The following is a 26,446-nucleotide window of genomic DNA, read 5'->3' as shown; positions in this document are numbered from 1 at the left end:
GCACTGCTCAAGCCGTCACTGTGTTGCCCAAGAAAGAGCGCTGCAACGCAGCACTGCTACAAAAAGAAGAAGGCACTCGATGAGTGCTCACAGGACTCAAACAATTGCAGCGCTTCATCACAGGAGGCTCAGAGCAAGCACAAAAAAAAAAGCTCAGGCCATCACTGTGAGCGCTGAAAAGCAAAGAGAGCACAACGTGCGAACTCACCGTTTGAGGGTTGAAGACAGCTGTTGTTCCGCCAAACAAGCAAACAAATGCTCTGAAAGAGAGCATTTAGTCTAACATGAAAAGAAACATAAACACAGAAACACACCGAAACGCACCGAAACGCAACGAAAGACGCCCGCAAAACTCGCCCGCACCGCGCGTACGTCCCCATCATGAGGTGCACCAAAGCCCAGAGGGGGGGGAGCCGACTAACCGGCGTCTCAACGGGACAGGGGGGGAGGTGCACCCCATGGGGCGAAACGCCCTCACCTTATAATAATAGTATACATAAGTAATAAGGGGAGAGAAGATCAACCCCTCAACCAATATGGCTGAAAATTGGAGTAGAGTTTTCCCACATTATATGGGGACTACAGTGCTTATACTGGTACCCCAAAACAACATTTTCCCATTTTCCCAAGGAAATTACATGATTTTGTGAATATATTCACGGGGGTTGGGGGGGGGGGGGTCACTTGCAGAGTGAAAATTGACCCCCTAGATCTCGGAAAACCCTATACAAAATATATATGGGGAGAATCCCCATTACAAATGGAGTTGAACAAGCCTATTCGTGCAGTCAAAGTGATTATTTTCACCATTTCACATGTAGAAACGTGAAACGTACCAGTCACTAAAAGGTCCAAATGACCGTATGTGTCGAGGCCAATTTCTCAAAAACGGCTGAAAGAAACAAAACGCCATTTACAGGGATTCAAGTAGGGCTCAAGCTGAGTTCAAATCAACAAACAGATCAAAAATCGGTCCACTCTACGAGGAGATATTCCAACATCAAGGTACCGTACCAATTGACTAAAATGACCCATTTGGATGTCCTGTTTCTGTGCTATAACCAATAACCACTCATACATGAACTATACATAAAATATACATATTCAGAATCTACGTTATACGTGCTGTTCAAATCACTAATTTTTACACGTGCATTTAAGAAATTCGGAGTTCAGAAAGTGACCAGACCTGGCAGTCATGGTCTTCTGGGGACAAAATGGGGTCAAGTTCCCTGGCCAATTTCTCTAAAACGGCTGAACAAAAAAAACGCCCTTAGTACAGTTTGAAGCACTGCTTGAGATACGCATCATATTAAAAAATGAGCCCAATCGGTGCATTCTTCAAGGAGTTATAGCAAAAATAAGGTACCGTACCAAATGGCCCCAGAAGAGAGATACGCCAGATTCAGAGCTAAAATTGACCTTCTGAACGACATAAAATGGCCTGTAAAATATATATGGGGACAATCCCCATTACTAAACGAATCTAACGAACCAACTATCGAGTCTAAAACAGCAAATTTTGATGGTGAAACATGTACATACACGAAATGTACCGGACACGAAATGGTAAAAATGGAGGTATGTGTCCTGGCCAATTTCTCGAAAACGGCTGAAAGAAACAAAACGCTATTTACAGGGATTCAAGTACGGCTCAAGCTGAGTTCAAATCAACAAACAGATCAAAAATCGGTTCACTCTACGAGGGGATCATTGATTTGAATAAGTCCTTCACTATACTGAAAAACACTTTTTGTTAAACTGTATAAAGATCGTATTTTGAGTGCGAAATCTGACAACGTGTTAAGTACTTCTATCTCAGACCACCTAGAACGACAATTCATTCTGCTTTAGAACCTATTTGGACTTTCCCACTCCTACTTAGGCCCTCAATTGATTTGAATAAGTCCTTCACTATACTGAAAAACACTTTTTGTTAAACTGTATAAAGATCGTATTTTGAGTGCGAAATCTGACAACGTGTTAAGTACTTCTATCTCAGACCACCTAGAACGATAATTCATTCTGCTTTAGAACCTATTTGGACTTTCCCACTCCTACTTAGGCCCTCAATTGATTTGAATAAGTCCTTCACTATACTGAAAAACACTTTTTGTTAAACTGTATAAAGATCGTATTTTGAGTGCGAAATCTGACAACGTGTTAAGTACTTCTATCTCAGACCACCTAGAGCGATAATTCATTCTGCTTTAGAACCTATTTGGACTTTCCCACTCCTACTTAGGCCCTCAATTGATTTGAATAAGTCCTTCACTATACTGAAAAACACTTTTTGTTAAACTGTATAAAGATCGTATTTTGAGTGCGAAATCTGACAACGTGTTAAGTACTTCTATCTCAGACCAGCTAGAACGATAATTCATTCTGCTTTAGAACCTATTTGGACTTTCCCACTCCTACTTAGGCCCTCAATTGATTTGAATAAGTCCTTCACTATACTGAAAAACACTTTTTTTTAAACTGTATAAAGATCGTATTTTGAGTGCGAAATCTGACAACGTGTTAAGTACTTCTATCTCAGACCACCTAGAACAATAATTCCTTCTGCTTTAGAACCTATTTATAATTTCCCACTCCTACTTAGGCGCTCAATTGATTTGGATAAGTCCTTCACTATATTGAAAAACACTTTTTGTTAAACTGTATAAAGATAGTATTTTGAGTGCGAAATCTGACAACGTGTTAAGTACTTCTATCTCAGACCACCTAGAACGATAATCCCTTGGGCTTTAGAACCTATTTGTTCTTTCCCACTCCTACTTAGGCACTCAATTGATTTGGATAATTCCTTCACTATATTGAAAAACACTTTTTGTTAAACTGTATAAAGATAGTATTTTGAGTGCGAAATCTGACAACGTGTTAAGTACTTCTATCTCAGACCACCTAGAACGATAATCCCTTGGGCTTTAGAACCTATTTGTTCTTTCCCACTCCTACTTAGGCGCTCAGTTGATTTGAATAAGTCCTTCACTATATTGAAAAACACTTTTTGTTAAACTGTATAAAGATAGTATTTTGAGTGCGAAATCTTACATCGTGTTAAGTTCCTTTTTCTCAGACCACCTAGATCGAAAATTAGCTCTGTACAACGCAGGAAAAAACCCACTCAGTGGGTGCACACTAGACTCAAATAATTGCTTAGCCTCACCACAGGAGGCTGAAGAGCACTCGGTGAGTGCTGACACACACGACCTAAATAATTGCTTTGCTTGGTCACAGGCGGTCTTGAGCAAACGAAAAAACAAAGACACGCACTGCTCAAGCCGTCACTGTGTTGCCCAAGAAAGAGCGCTGCAACGCAGCACTGCTACAAAAAGAAGAAGGCACTCGATGAGTGCTCACAGGACTCAAACAATTGCAGCGCTTCATCACAGGAGGCTCAGAGCAAGCACAAAAAAAAAAGCTCAGGCCATCACTGTGAGCGCTGAAAAGCAAAGAGAGCACAACGTGCGAACTCACCGTTTGAGGGTTGAAGACAGCTGTTGTTCCGCCAAACAAGCAAACAAATGCTCTGAAAGAGAGCATTTAGTCTAACATGAAAAGAAACATAAACACAGAAACACACCGAAACGCACCGAAACGCAACGAAAGACGCCCGCAAAACTCGCCCGCACCGCGCGTACGTCCCCATCATGAGGTGCACCAAAGCCCAGAGGGGGGGGGAGCCGACTAACCGGCGTCTCAACGGGACAGGGGGGGAGGTGCACCCCATGGGGCGAAACGCCCTCACCTTATAATAATAGTATACATAAGTAATAAGGGGAGAGAAGATCAACCCCTCAACCAATATGGCTGAAAATTGGAGTAGAGTTTTCCCACATTATATGGGGACTACAGTGCTTATACTGGTACCCCAAAACAACATTTTCCCATTTTCCCAAGGAAATTACATGATTTTGTGAATATATTCACGGGGGTTGGGGGGGGGGGGGGGGTCACTTGCAGAGTGAAAATTGACCCCCTAGATCTCGGAAAACCCTATACAAAATATATATGGGGAGAATCCCCATTACAAATGGAGTTGAACAAGCCTATTCGTGCAGTCAAAGTGATTATTTTCACCATTTCACATGTAGAAACGTGAAACGTACCAGTCACTAAAAGGTCCAAATGACCGTATGTGTCGAGGCCAATTTCTCAAAAACGGCTGAAAGAAACAAAACGCCATTTACAGCGATTCAAGTAGGGCTCAAGCTGAGTTCAAATCAACAAACAGATCAAAAATCGGTCCACTCTACGAGGAGATATTCCAACATCAAGGTACCGTACCAATTGACTAAAATGACCCATTTGGATGTCCTGTTTCTGTGCTATAACCAATAACCACTCATACATGAACTATACATAAAATATACATATTCAGAATCTACGTTATACGTGCTGTTCAAATCACTAATTTTTACACGTGCATTTAAGAAATTCGGAGTTCAGAAAGTGACCAGACCTGGCAGTCATGGTCTTCTGGGGACAAAATGGGGTCAAGTTCCCTGGCCAATTTCTCTAAAACGGCTGAACAAAAAAAACGCCCTTAGTACAGTTTGAAGCACTGCTTGAGATACGCATCATATTAAAAAATGAGCCCAATCGGTGCATTCTTCAAGGAGTTATAGCAAAAATAAGGTACCGTACCAAATGGCCCCAGAAGAGAGATACGCCAGATTCAGAGCTAAAATTGACCTTCTGAACGACATAAAATGGCCTGTAAAATATATATGGGGACAATCCCCATTACTAAACGAATCTAACGAACCAACTATCGAGTCTAAAACAGCAAATTTTGATGGTGAAACATGTACATACACGAAATGTACCGGACACGAAATGGTAAAAATGGAGGTATGTGTCCTGGCCAATTTCTCGAAAACGGCTGAAAGAAACAAAACGCTATTTACAGGGATTCAAGTACGGCTCAAGCTGAGTTCAAATCAACAAACAGATCAAAAATCGGTTCACTCTACGAGGGGATCATTGATTTGAATAAGTCCTTCACTATACTGAAAAACACTTTTTGTTAAACTGTATAAAGATCGTATTTTGAGTGCGAAATCTGACAACGTGTTAAGTACTTCTATCTCAGACCACCTAGAACGACAATTCATTCTGCTTTAGAACCTATTTGGACTTTCCCACTCCTACTTAGGCCCTCAATTGATTTGAATAAGTCCTTCACTATACTGAAAAACACTTTTTGTTAAACTGTATAAAGATCGTATTTTGAGTGCGAAATCTGACAACGTGTTAAGTACTTCTATCTCAGACCACCTAGAACGATAATTCATTCTGCTTTAGAACCTATTTGGACTTTCCCACTCCTACTTAGGCCCTCAATTGATTTGAATAAGTCCTTCACTATACTGAAAAACACTTTTTGTTAAACTGTATAAAGATCGTATTTTGAGTGCGAAATCTGACAACGTGTTAAGTACTTCTATCTCAGACCACCTAGAACGATAATTCATTCTGCTTTAGAACCTATTTGGACTTTCCCACTCCTACTTAGGCCCTCAATTGATTTGAATAAGTCCTTCACTATACTGAAAAACACTTTTTGTTAAACTGTATAAAGATCGTATTTTGAGTGCGAAATCTGACAACGTGTTAAGTACTTCTATCTCAGACCAGCTAGAACGATAATTCATTCTGCTTTAGAACCTATTTGGACTTTCCCACTCCTACTTAGGCCCTCAATTGATTTGAATAAGTCCTTCACTATACTGAAAAACACTTTTTGTTAAACTGTATAAAGATCGTATTTTGAGTGCGAAATCTGACAACGTGTTAAGTACTTCTATCTCAGACCACCTAGAACAATAATTCCTTCTGCTTTAGAACCTATTTATAATTTCCCACTCCTACTTAGGCGCTCAATTGATTTGGATAAGTCCTTCACTATATTGAAAAACACTTTTTGTTAAACTGTATAAAGATAGTATTTTGAGTGCGAAATCTGACAACGTGTTAAGTACTTCTATCTCAGACCACCTAGAACGATAATCCCTTGGGGTTTAGAACCTATTTGTTCTTTCCCACTCCTACTTAGGCACTCAATTGATTTGGATAATTCCTTCACTATATTGAAAAACACTTTTTGTTAAACTGTATAAAGATCGTATTTTGAGTGCGAAATCTGACAACGTGTTAAGTACTTCTATCTCAGACCACCTAGAACGATAATCCCTTGGGCTTTAGAACCTATTTGGACTTTCCCACTCCTACTTAGGCGCTCAGTTGATTTGAATAAGTCCTTCACTATATTGAAAAACACTTTTTGTTAAACTGTATAAAGATAGTATTTTGAGTGCGAAATCTTACATCGTGTTAAGTTCCTTTTTCTCAGACCACCTAGATCGAAAATTAGCTCTGTACAACGCAGGAAAAAACCCACTCAGTGGGTGCACACTAGACTCAAATAATTGCTTAGCCTCACCACAGGAGGCTGAAGAGCACTCGGTGAGTGCTGACACACACGACCTAAATAATTGCTTTGCTTGGTCACAGGCGGTCTTGAGCAAACGAAAAAACAAAGACACACACTGCTCAAGCCGTCACTGTGTTGCCCAAGAAAGAGCGCTGCAACGCAGCACTGCTACAAAAAGAAGAAGGCACTCGATGAGTGCTCACAGGACTCAAACAATTGCAGCGCTTCATCACAGGAGGCTCAGAGCAAGCACAAAAAAAAAAGCTCAGGCCATCACTGTGAGCGCTGAAAAGCAAAGAGAGCACAACGTGCGAACTCACCGTTTGAGGGTTGAAGACAGCTGTTGTTCCGCCAAACAAGCAAACAAATGCTCTGAAAGAGAGCATTTAGTCTAACATGAAAAGAAACATAAACACAGAAACACACCGAAACGCAACGAAAGACGCCCGCAAAACTCGCCCGCACCGCGCGTACGTCCCCATCATGAGGTGCACCAAAGCCCAGAGGGGGGGAGCCGACTAACCGGCGTCTCAACGGGACAGGGGGGGAGGTGCACCCCATGGGGCGAAACGCCCTCACCTTATAATAATAGTATACATAAGTAATAAGGGGAGAGAAGATCAACCCCTCAACCAATATGGCTGAAAATTGGAGTAGAGTTTTCCCACATTATATGGGGACTACAGTGCTTATACTGGTACCCCAAAACAACATTTTCCCATTTTCCCAAGGAAATTACATGATTTTGTGAATATATTCACGGGGGTTGGGGGGGGGGGGGTCACTTGCAGAGTGAAAATTGACCCCCTAGATCTCGGAAAACCCTATACAAAATATATATGGGGAGAATCCCCATTACAAATGGAGTTGAACAAGCCTATTCGTGCAGTCAAAGTGATTATTTTCACCATTTCACATGTAGAAACGTGAAACGTACCAGTCACTAAAAGGTCCAAATGACCGTATGTGTCGAGGCCAATTTCTCAAAAACGGCTGAAAGAAACAAAACGCCATTTACAGGGATTCAAGTAGGGCTCAAGCTGAGTTCAAATCAACAAACAGATCAAAAATCGGTCCACTCTACGAGGAGATATTCCAACATCAAGGTACCGTACCAATTGACTAAAATGACCCATTTGGATGTCCTGTTTCTGTGCTATAACCAATAACCACTCATACATGAACTATACATAAAATATACATATTCAGAATCTACGTTATACGTGCTGTTCAAATCACTAATTTTTACACGTGCATTTAAGAAATTCGGAGTTCAGAAAGTGACCAGACCTGGCAGTCATGGTCTTCTGGGGACAAAATGGGGTCAAGTTCCCTGGCCAATTTCTCTAAAACGGCTGAACAAAAAAAACGCCCTTAGTACAGTTTGAAGCACTGCTTGAGATACGCATCATATTAAAAAATGAGCCCAATCGGTGCATTCTTCAAGGAGTTATAGCAAAAATAAGGTACCGTACCAAATGGCCCCAGAAGAGAGATACGCCAGATTCAGAGCTAAAATTGACCTTCTGAACGACATAAAATGGCCTGTAAAATATATATGGGGACAATCCCATTACTAAACGAATCTAACGAACCAACTATCGAGTCTAAAACAGCAAATTTTGATGGTGAAACATGTACATACACGAAATGTACCGGACACGAAATGGTAAAAATGGAGGTATGTGTCCTGGCCAATTTCTCGAAAACGGCTGAAAGAAACAAAACGCTATTTACAGGGATTCAAGTACGGCTCAAGCTGAGTTCAAATCAACAAACAGATCAAAAATCGGTTCACTCTACGAGGAGATATTCCAACATAAAGGTACCGTACCAAATGTCAAAAGTGACCAAGTACGGCTCATGTTTCGCTAAAATTCACCACCTGGACTCCATAAAACTGCATACAAAATATATATGGTAAGACTCCCCACTAACTGAGGATTCTAAAACACTAACATTTATTGGGTAAATCGGGTGTTTTGTTGTACCGAAATTTGGGTCACCCAGAATAGCCCGAAAATTCGACCTATTTCAACTTTGAACATTAATAACTTTTTGATTAGGCCGATTTGGGAAACCAACCAAACACTGCAAGCAAGAGGGGTTCAGTGCTAACAAAATGCGACCACTCCCGTTTAATTTGGTCCAGTACTTTAGCAGATATTAACAAATTACTGTTCTGTACCACATTTATTGGGCTAAAATCGAAGCCCAAGATCTCCGGAACCGACGTAAAACAACGTGAAACAGCGTTCCCGGCGCATTTGTGGGTGTAACTCTGGTCCACTTCCATGTTCTAGGTCACGGCAAACCTTCATGGTGAGGTGGGAAAAAATTTCCCACCTCACCATGAAGGATATGATGTTTTGTGTGTTTTGACACAAAACAACATCCAAAGAAATTTGACGAAATCGTGAAAAAAGAAAAATTGTTGAGTTAACCCCATTTATTGGTACAATTAGCTTCAAGGACTTAAATACTGTCCAGAAAACACAAAAAGCACGCCTAAAAACTTGTTCAATTGCAAAAAACACCACTTCACTCATTCATTTGGTCAAATTACCTATTTTGACTACAAAGTTTCGCGTTTCGCTAAAATAAACCATCAAAACTTGTGAAAAAATGGTAAATAATACAAATAGTGATACTTCCCATTAACTGAGCAATCTAAAACACTATAATTTTTAATCTTGACACCAAAAATTTCGACATTTTTTCACCGCCGAAATAGCCGAAAACGGCTGATAATCGAGGTTTGGTGCCTACAGAGCCAAAATTGACCCCTTCAATTCCATAAAACCATATAGAAAATGTACATGGAGATACTCCTCACTAACATACAAATTCAACGAACCCATATAAGTAGGGATGCTATGATTTTTTGGGGCACGCAGTTTTGGGGAACACCAATATCACTAAAAAAAAGTGACTTTTTTTCAAATTTACCAATCAATTACTTTTTTACCAGGCCGATTTAGGGTAATACAATTAAAGAAAATACTAGACGGTTACAATACTAACAGTATAAGCATATGCTGGTAGAGTTTTGCTGAGCACTTGACCACTTATCAACAAAACAACTAATTGTACCTCTATCAATCTGAATCTGAAAGACTTCAAAAAATGGAAGCTACATTGGGACCATATGTCGTTACCGCTTCTATAATAGTGTAATCTAGTTCTCCAGAGATCTATTTTATGCAGGTATATTAGTTTTTGATTTAATATATAGGGAAGAGTGATTGCATTCAAGTTGATCCACTTTAAAACCACTGCGTTTCCTGTTATTATGATTTAAAGAAATTAAAGTCTTTTTAAACCGTTTTTTTGGAACTTCTGTATTGATATTCAATTCAGGCAACCCAAATGGCTCACAAATTACTTGTACGATGTAGAAACATTAGTAGCGCTGAAGAGTGGGAAACCTTTATATTAGGTTAACCGTAGCTTTGCTAAAAATTATAAACGGCAGGAAATAGTTCCATAAGTGTTTGTTTTGTCCTCTATACTTTCCAGAGAGCCCGATTTCGGAAAGATTCACCTAAAATTAACAGGCAAACTTCAGTTCGACGGACAGGGTTTTGAAGCAGTGCTTATGTTGGAAAATGGAATTAGTTCGAGTTAAGAAGAATAACAATCTGATTCTGAAAGACTTTAAACAAATGGAAGCTAAATGAGGACCATATGTCGTTACCGGTTCTATATACGTATAATCCCGTTTTCCAGAGATCTACATTATGCAGGAATAATAGTTTTTGATTTAATATATAGGGAAGAGTGATTGCATTCAAGTTGATCCACTTTAAAACCACTGCGTTTCCTGTTGTTATGATTTAAAGAAATTAAAGTCTCTTTAAACAGTTTTTCTGAAACTTCAGGATTGATATTCAATTCAGACAACCCAAATGGCTTCCAAATAACTTGTTTGATCTAGAAACATCAGTGGGGCTGAAGAGTGGGAAACCTTTATATTATACTTAACCGTAGATTTGCTAAACTTAATAAACGGCAGGAAATAGTTCCATAAATGTTTGTTTTGTCCTCTATACTTTGTAGAGCCCAATTTCAAAAGATGCACCTAAATTTAACAGGCAAACTTCAGTTCGACGGACAGGGTTTTGAAGCAGTGCTTATGTTGGAAAATGGAAATAGTCCGAATTAAGAAGAATAACAATCTGATTCTGAAAGACTTTAAATAAATGGAAGCTAAATGAGGACCATACGTCGTTACCGTTTCTATATACGTATAATCCAGTTTTCCAGAGAGCTACTTTATGCAGGAATAGTAGTTTTTGACTCATTATATAGGGAAGAGTGATTGCATTGAAGTTGATCCACTTTAAAACCACTGCGTTTCCTGTTGTTATGATTTAAAGAAATTAAATTCTCTTTAACCCGTTTTTTCTGAAACTTCAGGATTGAAATTCAATTCAGACAACCCATTTGGTTCCCAAAAAACTTGTTCGATCTAGAAACATCAGTAGGGCTGAAGAGTGGGAAACCTTTATATTAAACTTAACCGTAGCTTTGCTAAACTTAATAAACGGCAGGAAAAAGTTCCATAAATGTTTGTTTTGTCCCCTATACTTTCTAGAGAGCCCAATTTCGGAAAGAGGCACCTAAAAATAACAGGCAAACTTCAGTTCGACGAACAGGGTTTTGAAGCAGTGCTTATGTTGGAAAATGGAATTAGTTCGAATTAAGAAGAATAACAATCTGATTCTGAAAGACTTTAAACAAATGGAAGCTAAATGAGGACCATATGTCGTTACCGGTTCTATATACATATAATCCCGTTTTCCAGAGATCTACATTATGCATGAATAATAGTTTTTGATTTAATATATAGGGAAGAGTGATTGCATTCAAGCTGATCCACTTTAAAACCACTGCGTTTCCTGTTGTTATGATTTCAAGAAAATAAAGTCTTTTTAAGCAGTTTTTCTGAAACTTCAGGATTGATATTCAATTCAGGCAACCCAAATGGCTTCCAAATTACTTGTTCGATCTAGAAACTTCAGTAGGGCTGAAGAGTGGGAAACCTTTATATTAAACTTAACCGTAGCTTTGCTAAACTTAATGAACGGCAGGAAATAGTTCCATAAATGTTTGTTTTGTCCCCTATACTTTCTAGAGAACCCAATTTCGGAAAGAGGCACCTAAAAATAACAGGCAAACTTCAGTTCGACGAACAGGGTTTTGAAGCAGTGCTTATGTTGGAAAATGGAATTAGTTCGAATTAAGAAGAATAACAATCTGATTCTGAAAGACTTTAAACAAATGGAAGCTAAATGAGGACCATATGTCGTTACCGGTTCTATATACGTATAATCCCGTTTTCCAGAGATCTACATTATGCAGGAATAATAGCTTTTGATTTAATATACAACGAAGAGTGATTGCATTCAAGTTGATCCAGTTTAAAACCACTGCGTTTCCTGTTGTTATGATTTAAAGAAATTAAAGTCTCTTTAAACAGTTTTTCTGAAACTTCAGGATTGATATTCAATATAGACAACCCAAATGACTTCCAAATTACTTGTTCGATCTAGAAACATAAGTATGGCTGAAGAGTGAGAAACATTTATATTAGGTTAACCGTAGCTTTGCTAAAATTTATAAACGGCAGGAAATAGTTCCATAAGTGTTTGTTTTGTCCTCTATACTTTCCAGAGAGCCCAATTTCGGAAAGATTCACCTAATATTAACAGGCAAACTTCAGTTCGACGGACCGGATTTTGAAGCAGTGCTTATGTTGAAAAATGGAATTAGTTCGAATTAAGAAGAATAACAATCTGATTCTGAAAGACTTTAAACAAATGGAAGCTAAATGAGGACCATATGTCGTTACCGGTTCTTTATACGTATAATCCAGTTTTCCAGAGATCTATTTTATGCAGGAATAATATTTTTTGATTTAATAAATAGGGAAGAGTTATTGCATTCAAGTTGATCCACTTTAAAACCACTGCGTTTCCTGTTGTTATGATTTAAAGAAATTAAAGTCTCTCTAAACGGTTTTTCTGAAACTTCAGGATTGATATTCACTACAGACAACTCAATTGGCTCACAAATTTCTTGTTCGATCTAGAAACATCATTAGGGCTGAAGAGTGGGAAACCTTTATATTAAACTTAACCGTAGCTTTGCTAAAATTAATAAACGGCAGGAATTGGTTCCATAAAATGTTTGTTTTATCCTCTATACTTTCTAGAGAGACCAGTTTCGGAAAGATGCACCTAAAATTAACAGGCAAACTTCAATTCGACGGACAGGAATTTGAAGCAGTGCTTATGTTGGAAAATGGAATTAGTTCGAATTAAGAAGAATAACAATCTGATTCTGAAAGACTTTAAATAAAGGGAAGCTAAATGAGGACCATATGTCGTTACCGGTTCTTTATACGTATAATCCAGTTTTCCAGAGATCTATTTTATGCAGGAATAATATTTTTTGATTTAATAAATAGGGAAGAGTTATTGCATTCAAGTTGATCCACTTTAAAACCACTGCGTTTCCTGTTGTTATGATTTAAAGAAATTAAAGTCTCTCTAAACGGTTTTTCTGAAACTTCAGGATTGATATTCACTACAGACAACTCAATTGGCTCACAAATTTCTTGTTCGATCTAGAAACATCATTAGGGCTGAAGAGTGGGAAACCTTTATATTAAACTTAACCGTAGCTTTGCTAAAATTAATAAACGGCAGGAATTGGTTCCATAAAATGTTTGTTTTATCCTCTAAACTTTCTAGAGAGACCAGTTTCGTAAAAATGCACCTAAATTTAACAGGCAAACTTCAATTCGACGGACAGGAATTTGAAGCAGTGCTTATGTTGGAAAATGGAATTAGTTCGAATTAAGAAGAATAACAATCTGATTCTGAAAGACTTTAAATAAATGGAAGCTAAATGAGGACCATATGTCGTTACCGGTTCTATATACTTACAATCCAATTTTCCAGAGAGCTACTATATGCAGGAATAATAGTTTTTGATTTAATATTAGATAAGAGTGATTGCATTCAAATTGATCCACTTTAAAACCACTGTGGTTCCTGTTGTTATGATTTAAAGAAATTAAAGTCTCTTTAAAGCGTTTTTCTGAAACTTCAGGATTGATATTCAATTTAGACAACCCAAATGACTTCCAAATTACTTGTTCGATCTAGAAACATCAGTGGGGCTGAAGAGTGGGAAACCTTTATATTATACTTAACCGTAGATTTGCTAAACTTAATAAACGGCAGGAAATAGTTCCATGTTTGTGTTGTCCTCTATACTTTGTAGAGCCCAATTTCAAAAAGATGCACCTAAAATAACAGGCAAACTTCAGTTGGACGGACAGGGTTTTGAAGCAGTGCTTATGTTGGAAAATGGAATTAGTTCGAATTAAGAAGAATAACATTCTAATTCTGAAAGACTGTAAACAAATGGAAGCTAAATGAGGACCATATGTCGTTACCGGTTCTATATACGTATAATCCCGTTTGCCACAGATCTACATTATCCAGGAATAATAGTTTTTGATTTAATATATAGGGAAGAGTGAGTGCATTCAAGTTGATCCACTTTAAAACCACTGCGTTTCCTGTTGTTATGATTTAAAGAAATTAAAGTCGCTTAAAACCGTTTTTCTGAAACTTCAGGATTGATATAAAATTCAGACAACCCAAATGGCTCCCATATTACTTGTACGATCTAGAAACATCAGTGGGGCTGAAGAGTGGGAAACCTTTATATTATACTTAACCGTAGATTTGCTAAACTTAATAAACGGCAGGAAATAGTTCCATAAATGTTTGTTTTGTCCTCTATACTTTGTAGAGCCCAATTTCAAAAAGATGCACCTAAAATTAACAGGCAAACTTTAGTTCGACGGACAGGGTTTTGAAGCAGTGCTTATGTTGGAAAATGGAATTAGTTCGAGTTAAGAAGAATAACAATCTGATTCTGAAAGACTTTAAACAAATGGAAGCTAAATGAGGACCATATGTCGTTACCGGTTCTATATACTTATAATCCCGTTTTCCAGAGATCTACATTATGCAGGAATAATAGTTTTTGACTTATTATATAGGGAAGAGTGATTGTATTCAAATTGATCCACTTTAAAACCACTGCGTTTCCTGTTGTTATGATTTAAAGAAATTAAAGTCGCTTAAAACCGTTTTTCTGAAACTTCAGGATTGATATAAAATTCAGACAACCCAAATGGCTCCCATATTACTTGTTCGATCTAGAAACATCAGTGGGGCTGAAGAGTGGGAAACCTTTATATTATACTTAACCGTAGATTTGCTAAACTTAATAAACGGCAGGAAATAGTTCCATAAATGTTTGTTTTGTCCTCTATACTTTGTAGAGCCCAATTTCAAAAAGATGCACCTAAAATTAACAGGCAAACTTTAGTTCGACGGACAGGGTTTTGAAGCAGTGCTTATGTTGGAAAATGGAATTAGTTCGAATTAAGAAGAATAACAATCTAATTCTGAAAGACTGTAAACAAATGGAAGCTAAATGAGGACCATATGTCGTTACCGGTTCTATATACGTATAATCCCGTTTTCCAGAGATCTACATTATGCAGGAATAATAGTTTTTGACTTATTATTTAGGGAAGAGTGATTGTATTCAAATTGATCCACTTTAAAACCACTGCGTTTCCTGTTGTTATGATTTAAAGAAATTAAAGTCGCTTAAAACCGTTTTTCTGAAACTTCAGGATTGATATAAAATTCAGACAACCCAAATGGCTCCCATATTACTTGTTCGATCTAGAAACATCAGTAGAGCTGAAGAGCGGGAAAAATTGATGCTAAACTTTACAGTAACTTTGCAAAATTTAAAATTGAAACACTTTGAAAAAATGCTGGACGCTGCCTAATAAATGTGTTGATGTTTCTCCTAAAGTTTGTATTTGTGTTGTGTTTTAGTTTCTGCTAAACTTTTGTTGTTTCACTGCCGAATGCAATAAAAGTTATTTTCAGGTAACCACACCTGAACTAGTTCAGGTGAAAATTTACCTGAAATTCAGTTCAGGTGTATTTCAGGTGCTTTTACACCTGAACTTCACCTGAACTTCTAGTTACCTGAACTTGGTTCAGGTAAATTTACCTGAACTTTTTTTAGTGTGCATTTGAGGATCAATACTGCGATAGTTATGTTTTAATGATTCGTGTTCATTACTGCTATTCGTTACACTTGCTTGATTTTGATGCCCCTTGTGTAGGTACATGGTCAGAGTTACTCTCCCTCGGCACAAGCGGACAGACACTTTCTCTCGGGTCCTTTAATATCCTCTGCCTTGAGTTATGACAACTTCATGGGACCACCAGGCAGTGCGTGCTACCCCGTTGCCACAGAACACTCAGGTTCGTTCCGCTTTTTCACCACCTATTTATTCTTACCCCTCTGTCATTTCACCCCTATTTTAATTCCGTATTAAAAAAGGGAGAAAATTTATTCGAAGTAAGGGATACATAGGGTCCGGCCTGAGTTTTTTTTGGCTATAACACAAAATGCGGTTTGGAGAAAGGGTTCGGGGGTGAAAAATATGATAAGATATGGCAGGTTGAATGAATTGCGGCGAAAAGAAGTAGAACCCATGCTAGTCACTTGATAAGGATTAAGGCAACTAAGATTGCTGTAGCTATTACTAGCCGCAGCCATCTTCTCAGCCTGTTAATATTGCGCTCCTATTATGAGTCGAAGAGGAGTTATGGTAATTTATTTTAAATCTTTTGAGTGGATCTGAAATAGGATGTAAAAGTCAATGCCATATGTATCAAAACTATGAATTTCTTTTATCGTTGAACAAGATTAAAGTGGGGTGGTTTTGTTTGTGCCGGTTTTCAAAAGAAAGCGAGTAGAGTGGGTGTAAAATTTTTTGCTTAAAGCGAAAGTTTTTGATCACGTCAGGCGTCTCCATTGTACAACAACAGTTTTGTAAGGTCTGATGAGAAAAGCTACACGGTTTTCTCAAGTTTATTATTAGCTGCCGTCAGCCCCTCAAACCCTATTATTTAGCTCTCCCTTTTTACAATCGAAAGGTTTTAGTTGTATTGGTGCACTGTCCTTTTTTAAACATCTGATTGCATGTTTCTGACTGTTTGATGTCAATCAGAAGGGATCTTTTCTGCCCCCCCCCCGAGTTTTTTTACGCCCCCAAGTTAGAAGGGATCTTTTCTGCCCCCCCCCCCCCCCCCCGAGTGTTTTTTACGCCCCCAAGTTACAAATTATATGTTGTTATATACCACGTTACTATATGAAAAAATAGCACGTGCGCCTGGGGGTATGAAAGATGAGCCCACTAAGCTGGGGGGGGGGCAAAACGGAATAGATCTATCAGAAGTCAAGCGTTATGATTTTAATCACGCTAGAGTAGTAAAAGGAGCGAAAAACCGAGTAGCTTAGAATTAAAATTGCTTAGAATTAAAATTAAAATTCAAACTGCTTAAGTGAAGTGAGAAATTGTTGTCTGAACAAATTTTTGGTGTAAATGTGTTCTAATGGTTCTTAGATGCAATGACATGTACCCCCAATCGGCTGCTACTAGTTTTTATGACCTTAAACTTTTAGTTTGAAAAATGTACGTAATTTTTTTTGAGTTTTGCCCTTATCACATTTGTTGTCTCCTCACTTCGTATATTTAATGACAAGTACAGTCGGCTTTTTGTGGGCTAAAATGAATTCATTTATTGCATTGGTTTTTAGCGTTCGGATTTAAAGGGCTGACAAACTGCTTTCAAAAATGTTAGCGAATTTTTGAGTACCGCCCATCAAAGTTGTTTTTTTTTTTTGCTGACGTGTCGATTAGTCTCCTTAAGGACAATTCTTATTGGTGTTCCAGTGAGGCCTAATGACTCACATAAATTGTTCAAGTATATAGCGATCGGCTTTTTAACTTTGATATTACCTGTTTTCAAAAACGATAGTGAGGTTTTGAGTTTTGCCAGTATTTTCTGTTACTTTTGTTTTCTTGTCACATGGTTGCTCTGAAGACAGTTAACATTGGATTTTGGATTTCTAATGAGACAATTCAGGTTTTTTGAAGTTTTTGGTAGTTAATTGTTGTTTTCACTTGAACACTGTTTTCATAAAATATTGAGTTTGTATTTTGACTTATTGATGTTCTTTGTTTTCTTGGCATTAAGTCTCATTGAGGACAGATTCAATAGGCTTTCTAATGAGGATGAAGTGAATTTGTTTAACGTATTTGGTTGATGACGCTTGGTTTTCCCGATATTGACAACATTTTTTCACAAGTGTTAGTTAATAGCCGCCGTCAGGCAATCAAAGGATATTTCTCATCCACTGTTTTAACTACACAGAGTTTAGATTTCCTTCTGCAATATAAAGGAATGGGTTCATGGTCAAAAAGCGAAATCAAGACAAAAGAGATAAACCAATAAAGCCCGGGCTGTAAGTCTTAATGTTAAAAGATTTGGACTTAAGTTATCAGAATCATTAGAGTATACTGCTAACTAGTATTAGTATTAAGCTTATTATCCGCCTATTTGGAGTATGAATTTCACTTATTTATTGATTTTAATGAAACTGCGAACCAAATTAAAACTTTCTTGACACTTGGAAATTTTTTTCTTGAATTGTTTTGATCCCAAAGTTGTTGAGTGTGTTCAACGGTGGCTATTCTTCGGCAGCCTGCGGGCTATATCGAGAATTTTAAAACACAAATTGATCCTATTTGAATTTTGATCCTTTTTATGTTTTCGTGTTTATATGTAATGGTAAAGACAACTTAAACACAAAAAAAATCAAATTTCGCAATTGTTTTCCAAGTTTGACATATTTTTCAAATTTTTGAGGTTTGCTTTTAATGGCCAATGAACCTTCTTTAAAGCTGACATAAAATTTATTGAAGAGGTATTGGTTTTTGAAAAGGGCGCTTTGGAGGCGATAAGGTCATGAGTTTGCGCGAATTTTTAATTGTTTTTTCTGTAAGTTTATAAAGTTTAGCAATTATATCACTCCTGTCGGTCTTTTTATGCGATTCTTCGCTTGACCGATTTTTCGTCTGACTCATTTGACTGTTCGTCCTCAAAAATGGGATAAAGACCCCCTCACCTCACGCCCCTTTAATTAAGCTAAAGCTAGCCTCACTAAACCGTGGCTAGCTACTGACGAAGCCAACCGCTCGCCGGTCGTTTGAGAGCGATTCGCCCGACGTTAGTTGGTTATGTTTAATAGCCGCGCTCATCTTCTCAGCCGGCTATTATAGCGCTCCTAATTTTTTACAATCCAAGAATTGGATTGTATTGGTTCTCTGTCTTTTTATTTTTGTAAGATGTTTTCACACCTTTTTTCATGACTTTGAGCTTTCAAAACGGGATAAACAGATAAAGCTCAGCGGGCATCAAGTTTCATTAGAGGCCCTTAGCCGCGTTTAGTAGTTCATCAAGTACTTAGAGTGTTGAAGCTACTGGGAAGGCCGTAATTCAAGGTTAACAGGTCATTTTCAGAAGTTTTTGAGCGCAAAATGTTGCAATTTTTTCTGTCTTTCGGTTTTCTTGTTGGACCAGTCTGAAATTGAGGTTTGTCAAAGTTGATAAAGGTCTTTTCCAAGACGTAATTACTTTTTATGGCCATTTTAAGAGCTATATGTATTGCTACACCAAACATAAACACGGTAATTTCTTCTAATTTTTAAAAAAATTTTCAAGTTTTTTGAATATTTTTGTTGTTTCAGCTCTTGGTGTCACAATAATAGGTTATTTTCTAGTTTCAAGTGCTAATGGAACGGTTTTCAACTTCACGAATTTTACCAATTTCTTTGATAAAACTTGCAGTTTTTTTTCCAATTTTCTGAATTTTATTGTCATTATTCAAGTTTTCCAGCTCCAGGGTGCATAAAATCTCGTCTAGGATTTGCTAATAGTTTACTGCAAAATTTTTATTGGCCATGGCATAAGCCAATTTTTTCAAATTTTTGAAAATTGTTGTCAATTTTTTGGTTTCTCTAACCTGAACAGCCAAAACATTTCCTTTAGGTTTTGATATTAGGTTACCGCATCTAGTGGTAATGGGGAATGTGTTTCAAGATTTTAATATTACAATTTTTAGCGCTTTTCAAATAGTAATGACTTCCTGAAATTTTAGTATTTTTCCTCAGTGGCCTGGGGTTTGCTGCTATTGGGTATGCTAGTATGTTTTTGCAGAGTTTCTAGTGGCAACAAAACAGTTTTCTGTTTTTTTAGATTGATAATATAAGTAATTTTTTAAATAAAGCTTGCAATTTAAATCTTTATTTGCCAACAAAACTTTTAAAATGTTGCGGATGAGTTACAAGACAAAACTCCCGAGAGAAAAAATGAATTTGAACTTTTTTTCCAGACACATTTTCGAAAAATATCTTTAAATTCTTTCTTTTCATTTGAAGCATTTTTCACATTTCTTTTTGAAGCATTTGTCATTTTTTTTCGAGATTATCTACCTTTAGTGTCAAATTAATCTCTTTCAAGTCTTTTGCGTGAGTTAATGATTATTGCATTGTGTCATAAATGGCCTTCAGATTAAAAGCTTCAAGAGTTTTAGGAATATTTTTTTTTTGTTTAGTTTGATTCTTTTAGTTTCTCAACTTTCGAGATTTCGTCTTTTTGGCTGGGATTTTTCAATTGATCTGCTGGTCAGGTACATTAAGCCTGTTTTTCATTCAATTCTTTGGATTGTATCTCAGGACTTGTCCTGCTATGTTTTTTTACTTCGTCGAACTTTTTTTCGCTTTACCATTTTGCCGCTTTTTCAGCATTTTGCTTGAAATCTTTTTGACTTCTTTAGGCTAGTTTCTCTCTTCTCTCATTCTGCTGAAAGTGAATTTGAATATCAGATGCTCAGCAAAGCAATTCAAAATGAACAGTCAGAATAAAAAATTGAAGTCAGAAATAGAAACGGGACAAACCCATGAAGCCCAATTTTAGATGCCCGCTATTTGAACGTCGTTCCTATAGGTCTTAGTTACCATCTCTTATGCTTATTGGTATTGATAGTAGCCCCTCTAGCCTCTCTCTAAGAAACAGAAGTATGTTCAACTACGAAATGCCATCAAAATAAATCGGACTTAAAAAATGTTTTTGTACAAAAATCTTTTTCGCTATCTTCTATTCTTTCAATCGCAATCATGCTTATTGGAATCAACGGCGGCTATTTTCCGGCAATCTGCCGGGTATGTTTAAGTATGTTTTCCAACAATTTTTGTTGTTCTTTTTTCTATCGCAGTCGGGGGGTATGGGAATCAACTGTGGCTTATTTCTGGCTATCTGCTGGGTATTTTAATGGCTATCTGTCTTGCTTTAATGTAATAATCCAAGGAATAAAAGTAAAAGTGATATTATAAAATGAATTGCGTATGTGTTCATTGGGTTTGGTTTGAAAAGATTCTCGAGTTTACATAAAAGTTTCATTTTAGATGCCAATGTTTAAATGAGCGCATAAAGTTCTCTAACTTTGATATGAGTTTGATATGAAAAATTTCTCAAAATTTAGCGTTCTACTTGCACATCATGCTCAACTGACCGCGATCTGTGCACTGCCGAACAATATTTTTTATTAGACCGTTTTTAATGACGCTTTAAGATCGGTAAATAGATCGCTTTTTAATTACGCTCAAGCCTTATTTTGATTGTACTGACATATGTAACTTATAACTCTTTTGAGAAAGTACTGGTTTGATTCGGTTGTTCTGATATTGCTATGAATTCGATGCCATTGATGAGCTACTGATCCATCAATTACCTGTTAATATCACCTTTTCTAGGGGCTAGCTTCAATAGTCTGGAGATGGGAGAAGCTTTCATAGCTGGACCGGCACCCCACCCCTTTATCCAATCACCACCAGATCAGCCAGAGTCATCCGGGAACGATCTCCGCTCATCATTGTCACAAGCCAACCTTCGAGCTCTCGATTCTTCCGGCACAACCATGGCCAGAACCGGAGCTAACCACTTGCAGGAACCAAACAACGTCCCAGTTCGGGCATCAGTTGAACATAGCGAGCACAGCACAGGCGCCGCGAGTGACTTCAGCAGTCGCCTGTCGTCTGATTTTGACCGAGGGCATTCTTTGGGTACTTCGGAGCACCCATCCGGTGTTGGGCATCGGAATCCACGAATGCATTCGGGAGGGTTGTCTGAAACACCGTCGTACTTGAGGCACTATACGCGGTTCCATGATCACAATTACCAACCAAATGTCAACGTTATGGACCTCGACGATGTTACTAACTTGCCAGTGAGTTTTTGTTTTCAGGAAAAATTACCACAAAGCACAAAATTACCACAAAAATTTAATTCCGTTGATGGGTTGATTCCTTCTTATGCTATCCTTATTTAAGTTATGGTGAGTTGAAGTGTGCGCGTTAGTCATTACGGTAAATGACCGAAATTATTTTTCTAATAATAGTCACATGTAACGACGAGTGAAGTAGATTTCGAACCTGTGGGATTGACAGAAATTTTGCCTTTTAATTTGTCAATGGCTATAGCAATGGCAGCATATGGGCCTCTTTTAGATATTATTTTTGGGGTCTTTGCCATTTTAGCGCCCCTTAAATTATAGCCCTTCATTGATATTTTTACGGCAAGGAGGGCTCTATACGTTATATATGATCAATAAGCTGAGGGAATATAATGAGGAAGACCCGAATTTTGTTGTTTAGGCACCACCGACAAGTAGAGGAAGCTTCAAATCGTCGCCGGCAGTGAGTCGCTCCTCATCTCATATCAACTGCATCAACAGTGCCTCGACCTCATCTAACAACAACAATAGCAGCAACAATCCAAACAACAACAACCAAAATAGAAAGAGCTTCATCAGTTCAGACGATGTTGGCAATAGCCGACAACTGGAGTGGAATTCAGAGTCTAGGAGTCAAGGATCAACTGCCATCGCTACCAGAGCCACGACACCTCATGGTATGTTATAGTAATTCATTGCTAGTCTAATTGCTCTCAAAAGAAGTCTCAAATTTTTAATAGCCGCACAGCGATAGCTGGGGCTATTATAGTCTTTTTTACGACTCGAAGAGGAGTATTGGAGAAGTCTTTTTTTAATCAATTTTATTGGAGTGAAATTTGAAGCGGGAAATGAAACACGTGAAAAAGTTTGGAGTGATTTTGTCGCTGAACAAAAGTGAAGAGTGGAGCGAAAAGAGAGTGCTTTTTGTTAATAGCCGCGTCCTCAGTTCTAGGCGACTATTATAGCGCTCCTAATTTTTTTACAATTCAAAGAATTTGAATTGTATTGGGGCGCTGTCTTTTTACGACTCGAAGAGGAGTATTGGAGAAATCCTTTTTTTAATCAATTTTTGGAGTGAATTTTGAAGCGGGAAATGAAACGCGTGAAAAAATTTGGAGTGATTTTGGTGCTGAACAAAAGTGAAGAGCGGAGCGAAGAGAGAGTGGTTTTTGTTCTTACCGCTGTTTTTGAGAGAGCGAGAAATTGATGTGTGAAAAAAATTTTTCTAAGCGAGCGAAATTTTTTGTGTTCACGTGCGGCTTTTAAAAGCAGTTTTTTTGCAACTTTTGATGGTTATGAGGTTTGATTATGGTGTTGTATTAGTTTTAGGTTTGTTTTGATAGGAATTGAAGGTTTCAAGTAGTTAATTTGATTTTTAATGCTAATTTGGAGGTTTTTGATCAGTTTTGCTGATTTTTAGACGAAATTTATTGATTTTTTACCTGGTTTTTTGTTTTACTGCTTAAAGTGGGATTTGAATAAAAGCTTGTTACTTAAGGAATTGTCAGATACCAATTGACTGAAGTTTTGTTGGTATAAATCATTTTTTTCTAAGGAAAAATGACCAAAAATTGACCAAGTGTCTTACCCACCCTATTATAACTTGCCCATGGTTTTGCGAGTTTTGCATTGCTCTAATTGCAAACGAACCGTATTCGGCTTTATGTTTCCTTGTACTATTAAAAAACTCAGTTTTTATAGTTTTTTTTGTTGAATTTGTTTTTGAATGCCGTTTCTATTCCTTAATATTTTTTGACATTTCTGGAGGTTTAGGGTTCATAATAGTTTTTCTAGTTGTTTGGTAATAAGTATGGGCAATTTTGGATGTGAGTCATTTTTTTATTGAGAATTATGGCGAAAATTGGAACTAATTTTTTTTTAATTTTTTTGGAATTTTTTGGGTTTTTTCTGTTTTTTGAGAAGTTTCTTAGACTATTATGACTTGTCTATTGTTTTGCGAGCATCTGGATGCCCTATTGGCTGAAAAGATTTTTTCATTTTTTCTTTGGATTTATATGCTTTTGTAATATTAATAAATTTACTTTATCGAGTTTTTTAGTGCAAGTTGTTTTAATTAAGAGCTTTTTTCATAATTTGGCCTCAAGTATTTTTAAAACATTCACTTCAATTGCTAGTTGTTTTGATGAAGTAATTTTGGCAGAGATAGTTTTTTCGTCGGGATCTCAAGTTATGACAAAATTTGATCAGATTTTTTTTTATCATATTTTAACAGATTTGATTTTTTTGTTTTATGGTTTTGTTTCGAGAAAATCATAAATTAGTGGAGGCAAGTTTTTTCTGATGAGTAGTTGAAAGGCGGTTAAATAGATTTTCACTTCGAGTCGTTTCCGGAATTCTTCCGGCTATGTTTTTATTAAAGATCTGTTCACACATTTTCATGATTTTTGAAGTCAAATTGGAAATTCACGTCGAAACAGGAAATGGAGCAAAAAAGCGAGTGGTTTTGCGGCGTGAAATTTTCTCATTCTAATTTTAAAGTAGACTGAGAAAACGGTCTTTGAACAAAATATCGGTTTCTCGGTATTGGTTTTTTGTTCACTCACATGCGGCAATTTCACTCTGAATTTTTACTGTTTTTTCGATTTTTTGGATTGAATTTTTTCTAAATATTTTTCCCAATTCATTCATAGCACATTTTAGGCCTAGTTTTTGTTTGAAATAAATTTCAATTTCTCGCTGGAGTTTTTGTTCACATGTGGCATTTTGACCTTGATTCTCTGTTTTAATTTTATTATCTGATAATTTAAAAATGGTTTTCTCAATTCACTCGTAGTCCATTCTAGGTCTAGGGTTTTGGTTTAGTCAATGAAAATTCTTTGAATTGTACGTCAGGACTTGTCCTGCTATGTTTTTTTACTTCGTCTAATAGATTTTTGTTTCGTCTTACCGTGACTTGGAATTGACATTTTCAATGACTTACCTCAATCAAAAAATTGACTTCTGAGCTCACTTATGAAACTTGAGTTTTTGATTTCGAATATTAATTTTGGGATCTTTTCCGTTTGTGCCCCCCCCCCCAAATATTGCACGTGCATCTGTGGAGTGCAAATAATATGCGCCCACTAAGCTGAGGAGGCACAAACGGAAAAAATCCTAATTTTGAAAAGCCCTATTGGGGCTTTCTCCTTATAGAGCTTATGTGTCTCATAAAAATGACAATCCGAAGCTAACCCAAAAAGTCTATTAAAGGACTGGTGTTCTATTAAAGGACTGGTGGTCGATCTGTCTATTTTATTTCTATAGTTGCTTCCACTCATGTAACGCCACAAGCGTCTATCGTGGCTATTTTCCGTCAATCTGCCGGCTATATTTCATATCGCAGGTTTCTGGAGTGCGAGTTTGAGGTGTGAAAAAAAATCTAAGCGAGCGAAATTTTTTGTTCACGTGCGGCATTTTAAAGAATTTTGAAATTTTTTTCGTTTAAACGTTTGGTTATGATTTTGTTTTAATTTTAGGCTGGTTTTGGTAGTGGGTTGAAGGTTTCTGGAAATTCATCTGAATTTTATAATATTTCGCAATTTTTTCACGTATTTTGCTGATTTTTGGGCTAATTTTTGCGGTTTTTTGATGATTGTTTCGTTTTAGTGGCTCAAATGGGTATTGGAAAGACCCCTTTTGCTTGAGCAAATATTAAATCACAATTGGTTACAGTTTTGTGGATATGAATCATTTTTTTGTTGACAAATTTGACAAAAAGATGGCGAAAATTGGAACCTTTTTTTCTTAATTTTTTCAGTTTTCGTTTTTTTTCTGTTTATTAGACAAGTTTCTTAGCCTATTATGACTTGCCTATTGTTCTGCGAGCAGCAGGATAACCTTTTGGCTCAAATGAATTTTTCTCTGGATTTATATGCATTCATAATATTAAAAAAAAATTTAACTTTCTCCAGTTTTTTTAGTGCAAGTTGTTTGTAAGAGCTTTTTTTCATAATTTAGCTTCAAGTATTTTTACAAAAGTTCACATAAGTGGTTTTTGTAAGTACTAAATGTTTTGATGAAGTAATTTTGGTGGAGACAGTTGTTTCGGGATCTCAATTTATGACAAAATTTCATCAGATTTTTTATCATTTCAACAGATTTGGTTTTCTTGTTTTTAGTTTTTGTCTGATGGTTTTGTTTCAAGATATTCACAATTAGTGGAGGCACGTTTTGTCTGGTGCGTAGTTAGATGGCGTTTAAATGGATTTCCACTTCGAGTCGTTTCCGGAATGCTTCCGGCTATGTTTTTCTTAAGATCTGTTCACACATTTTCATGATTTTTGAAGTCAAATTGGGGTAGTGATTTTGGTCACGTCGAAACAGGAAATGGAGCGAAATAATGAGTGGTTTTGCGGCATGAATTGTTTTCGCTCTAATTTTAAAGTATAGTGAGAAAACGGTGTCTGAACAAAAATTCGCTTTCTCGCTAGTAGTTTTTTGTTCACACGCGGCGTTTTCACTTTGATCTTAACTGTTTTTTTTTCGATTTTTTGCCAATCCATTCATAGTTCATTCCTTGTCTAGTTTTTGTTTAGTCAATGAAAATTGTTTGAATTGTACGTCAAGACGTGTCCTATTTCGTCGTCGCGATTTTTGTTACGACCATATGACGTCACAACCACTTCAAATCTGCTTTTTTTTCATTCTTTCGTGCAATTTCAACTGAAGTGCGTGCGTGACGTCATTTTTCGCTCATAATGAAGCGAGTTTTTTATTCATTTGCGTGATTAAATTTTTGGTCACACTTGA

The 26,446-nt window shown here is 37.0% G+C and overlaps 1 protein-coding gene across 2 annotated transcripts in view; it reads left to right on the top strand.

Annotated features, from left to right (window-relative positions):
* Nucleotides 1-26,446, top strand: part of LOC142350862 (uncharacterized) — a 100,984-nt gene that overhangs the window by 62,739 nt on the left and 11,799 nt on the right. For both annotated transcript variants that reach the window (XM_075402848.1, XM_075402846.1), the window contains exons 12-14: nt 15,678-15,819; nt 21,219-21,691; nt 22,119-22,374. In XM_075402848.1, the coding sequence (XP_075258963.1) occupies nt 15,678-15,819; nt 21,219-21,691; nt 22,119-22,374 (871 nt within the window). The remainder of the gene's footprint in view (nt 1-15,677; nt 15,820-21,218; nt 21,692-22,118; nt 22,375-26,446) is intronic.

Source organism: Convolutriloba macropyga, chromosome 12 (assembly GCF_964194025.1).
Source record: "Convolutriloba macropyga chromosome 12, txConMacr16.3, whole genome shotgun sequence".
NCBI classification, from domain to species: domain Eukaryota; kingdom Metazoa; phylum Xenacoelomorpha; order Acoela; family Convolutidae; genus Convolutriloba; species Convolutriloba macropyga.
The sequence above is the reverse complement of the archived record's forward strand: the minus strand, read 5'-3'. Positions and strand labels throughout refer to the sequence as shown.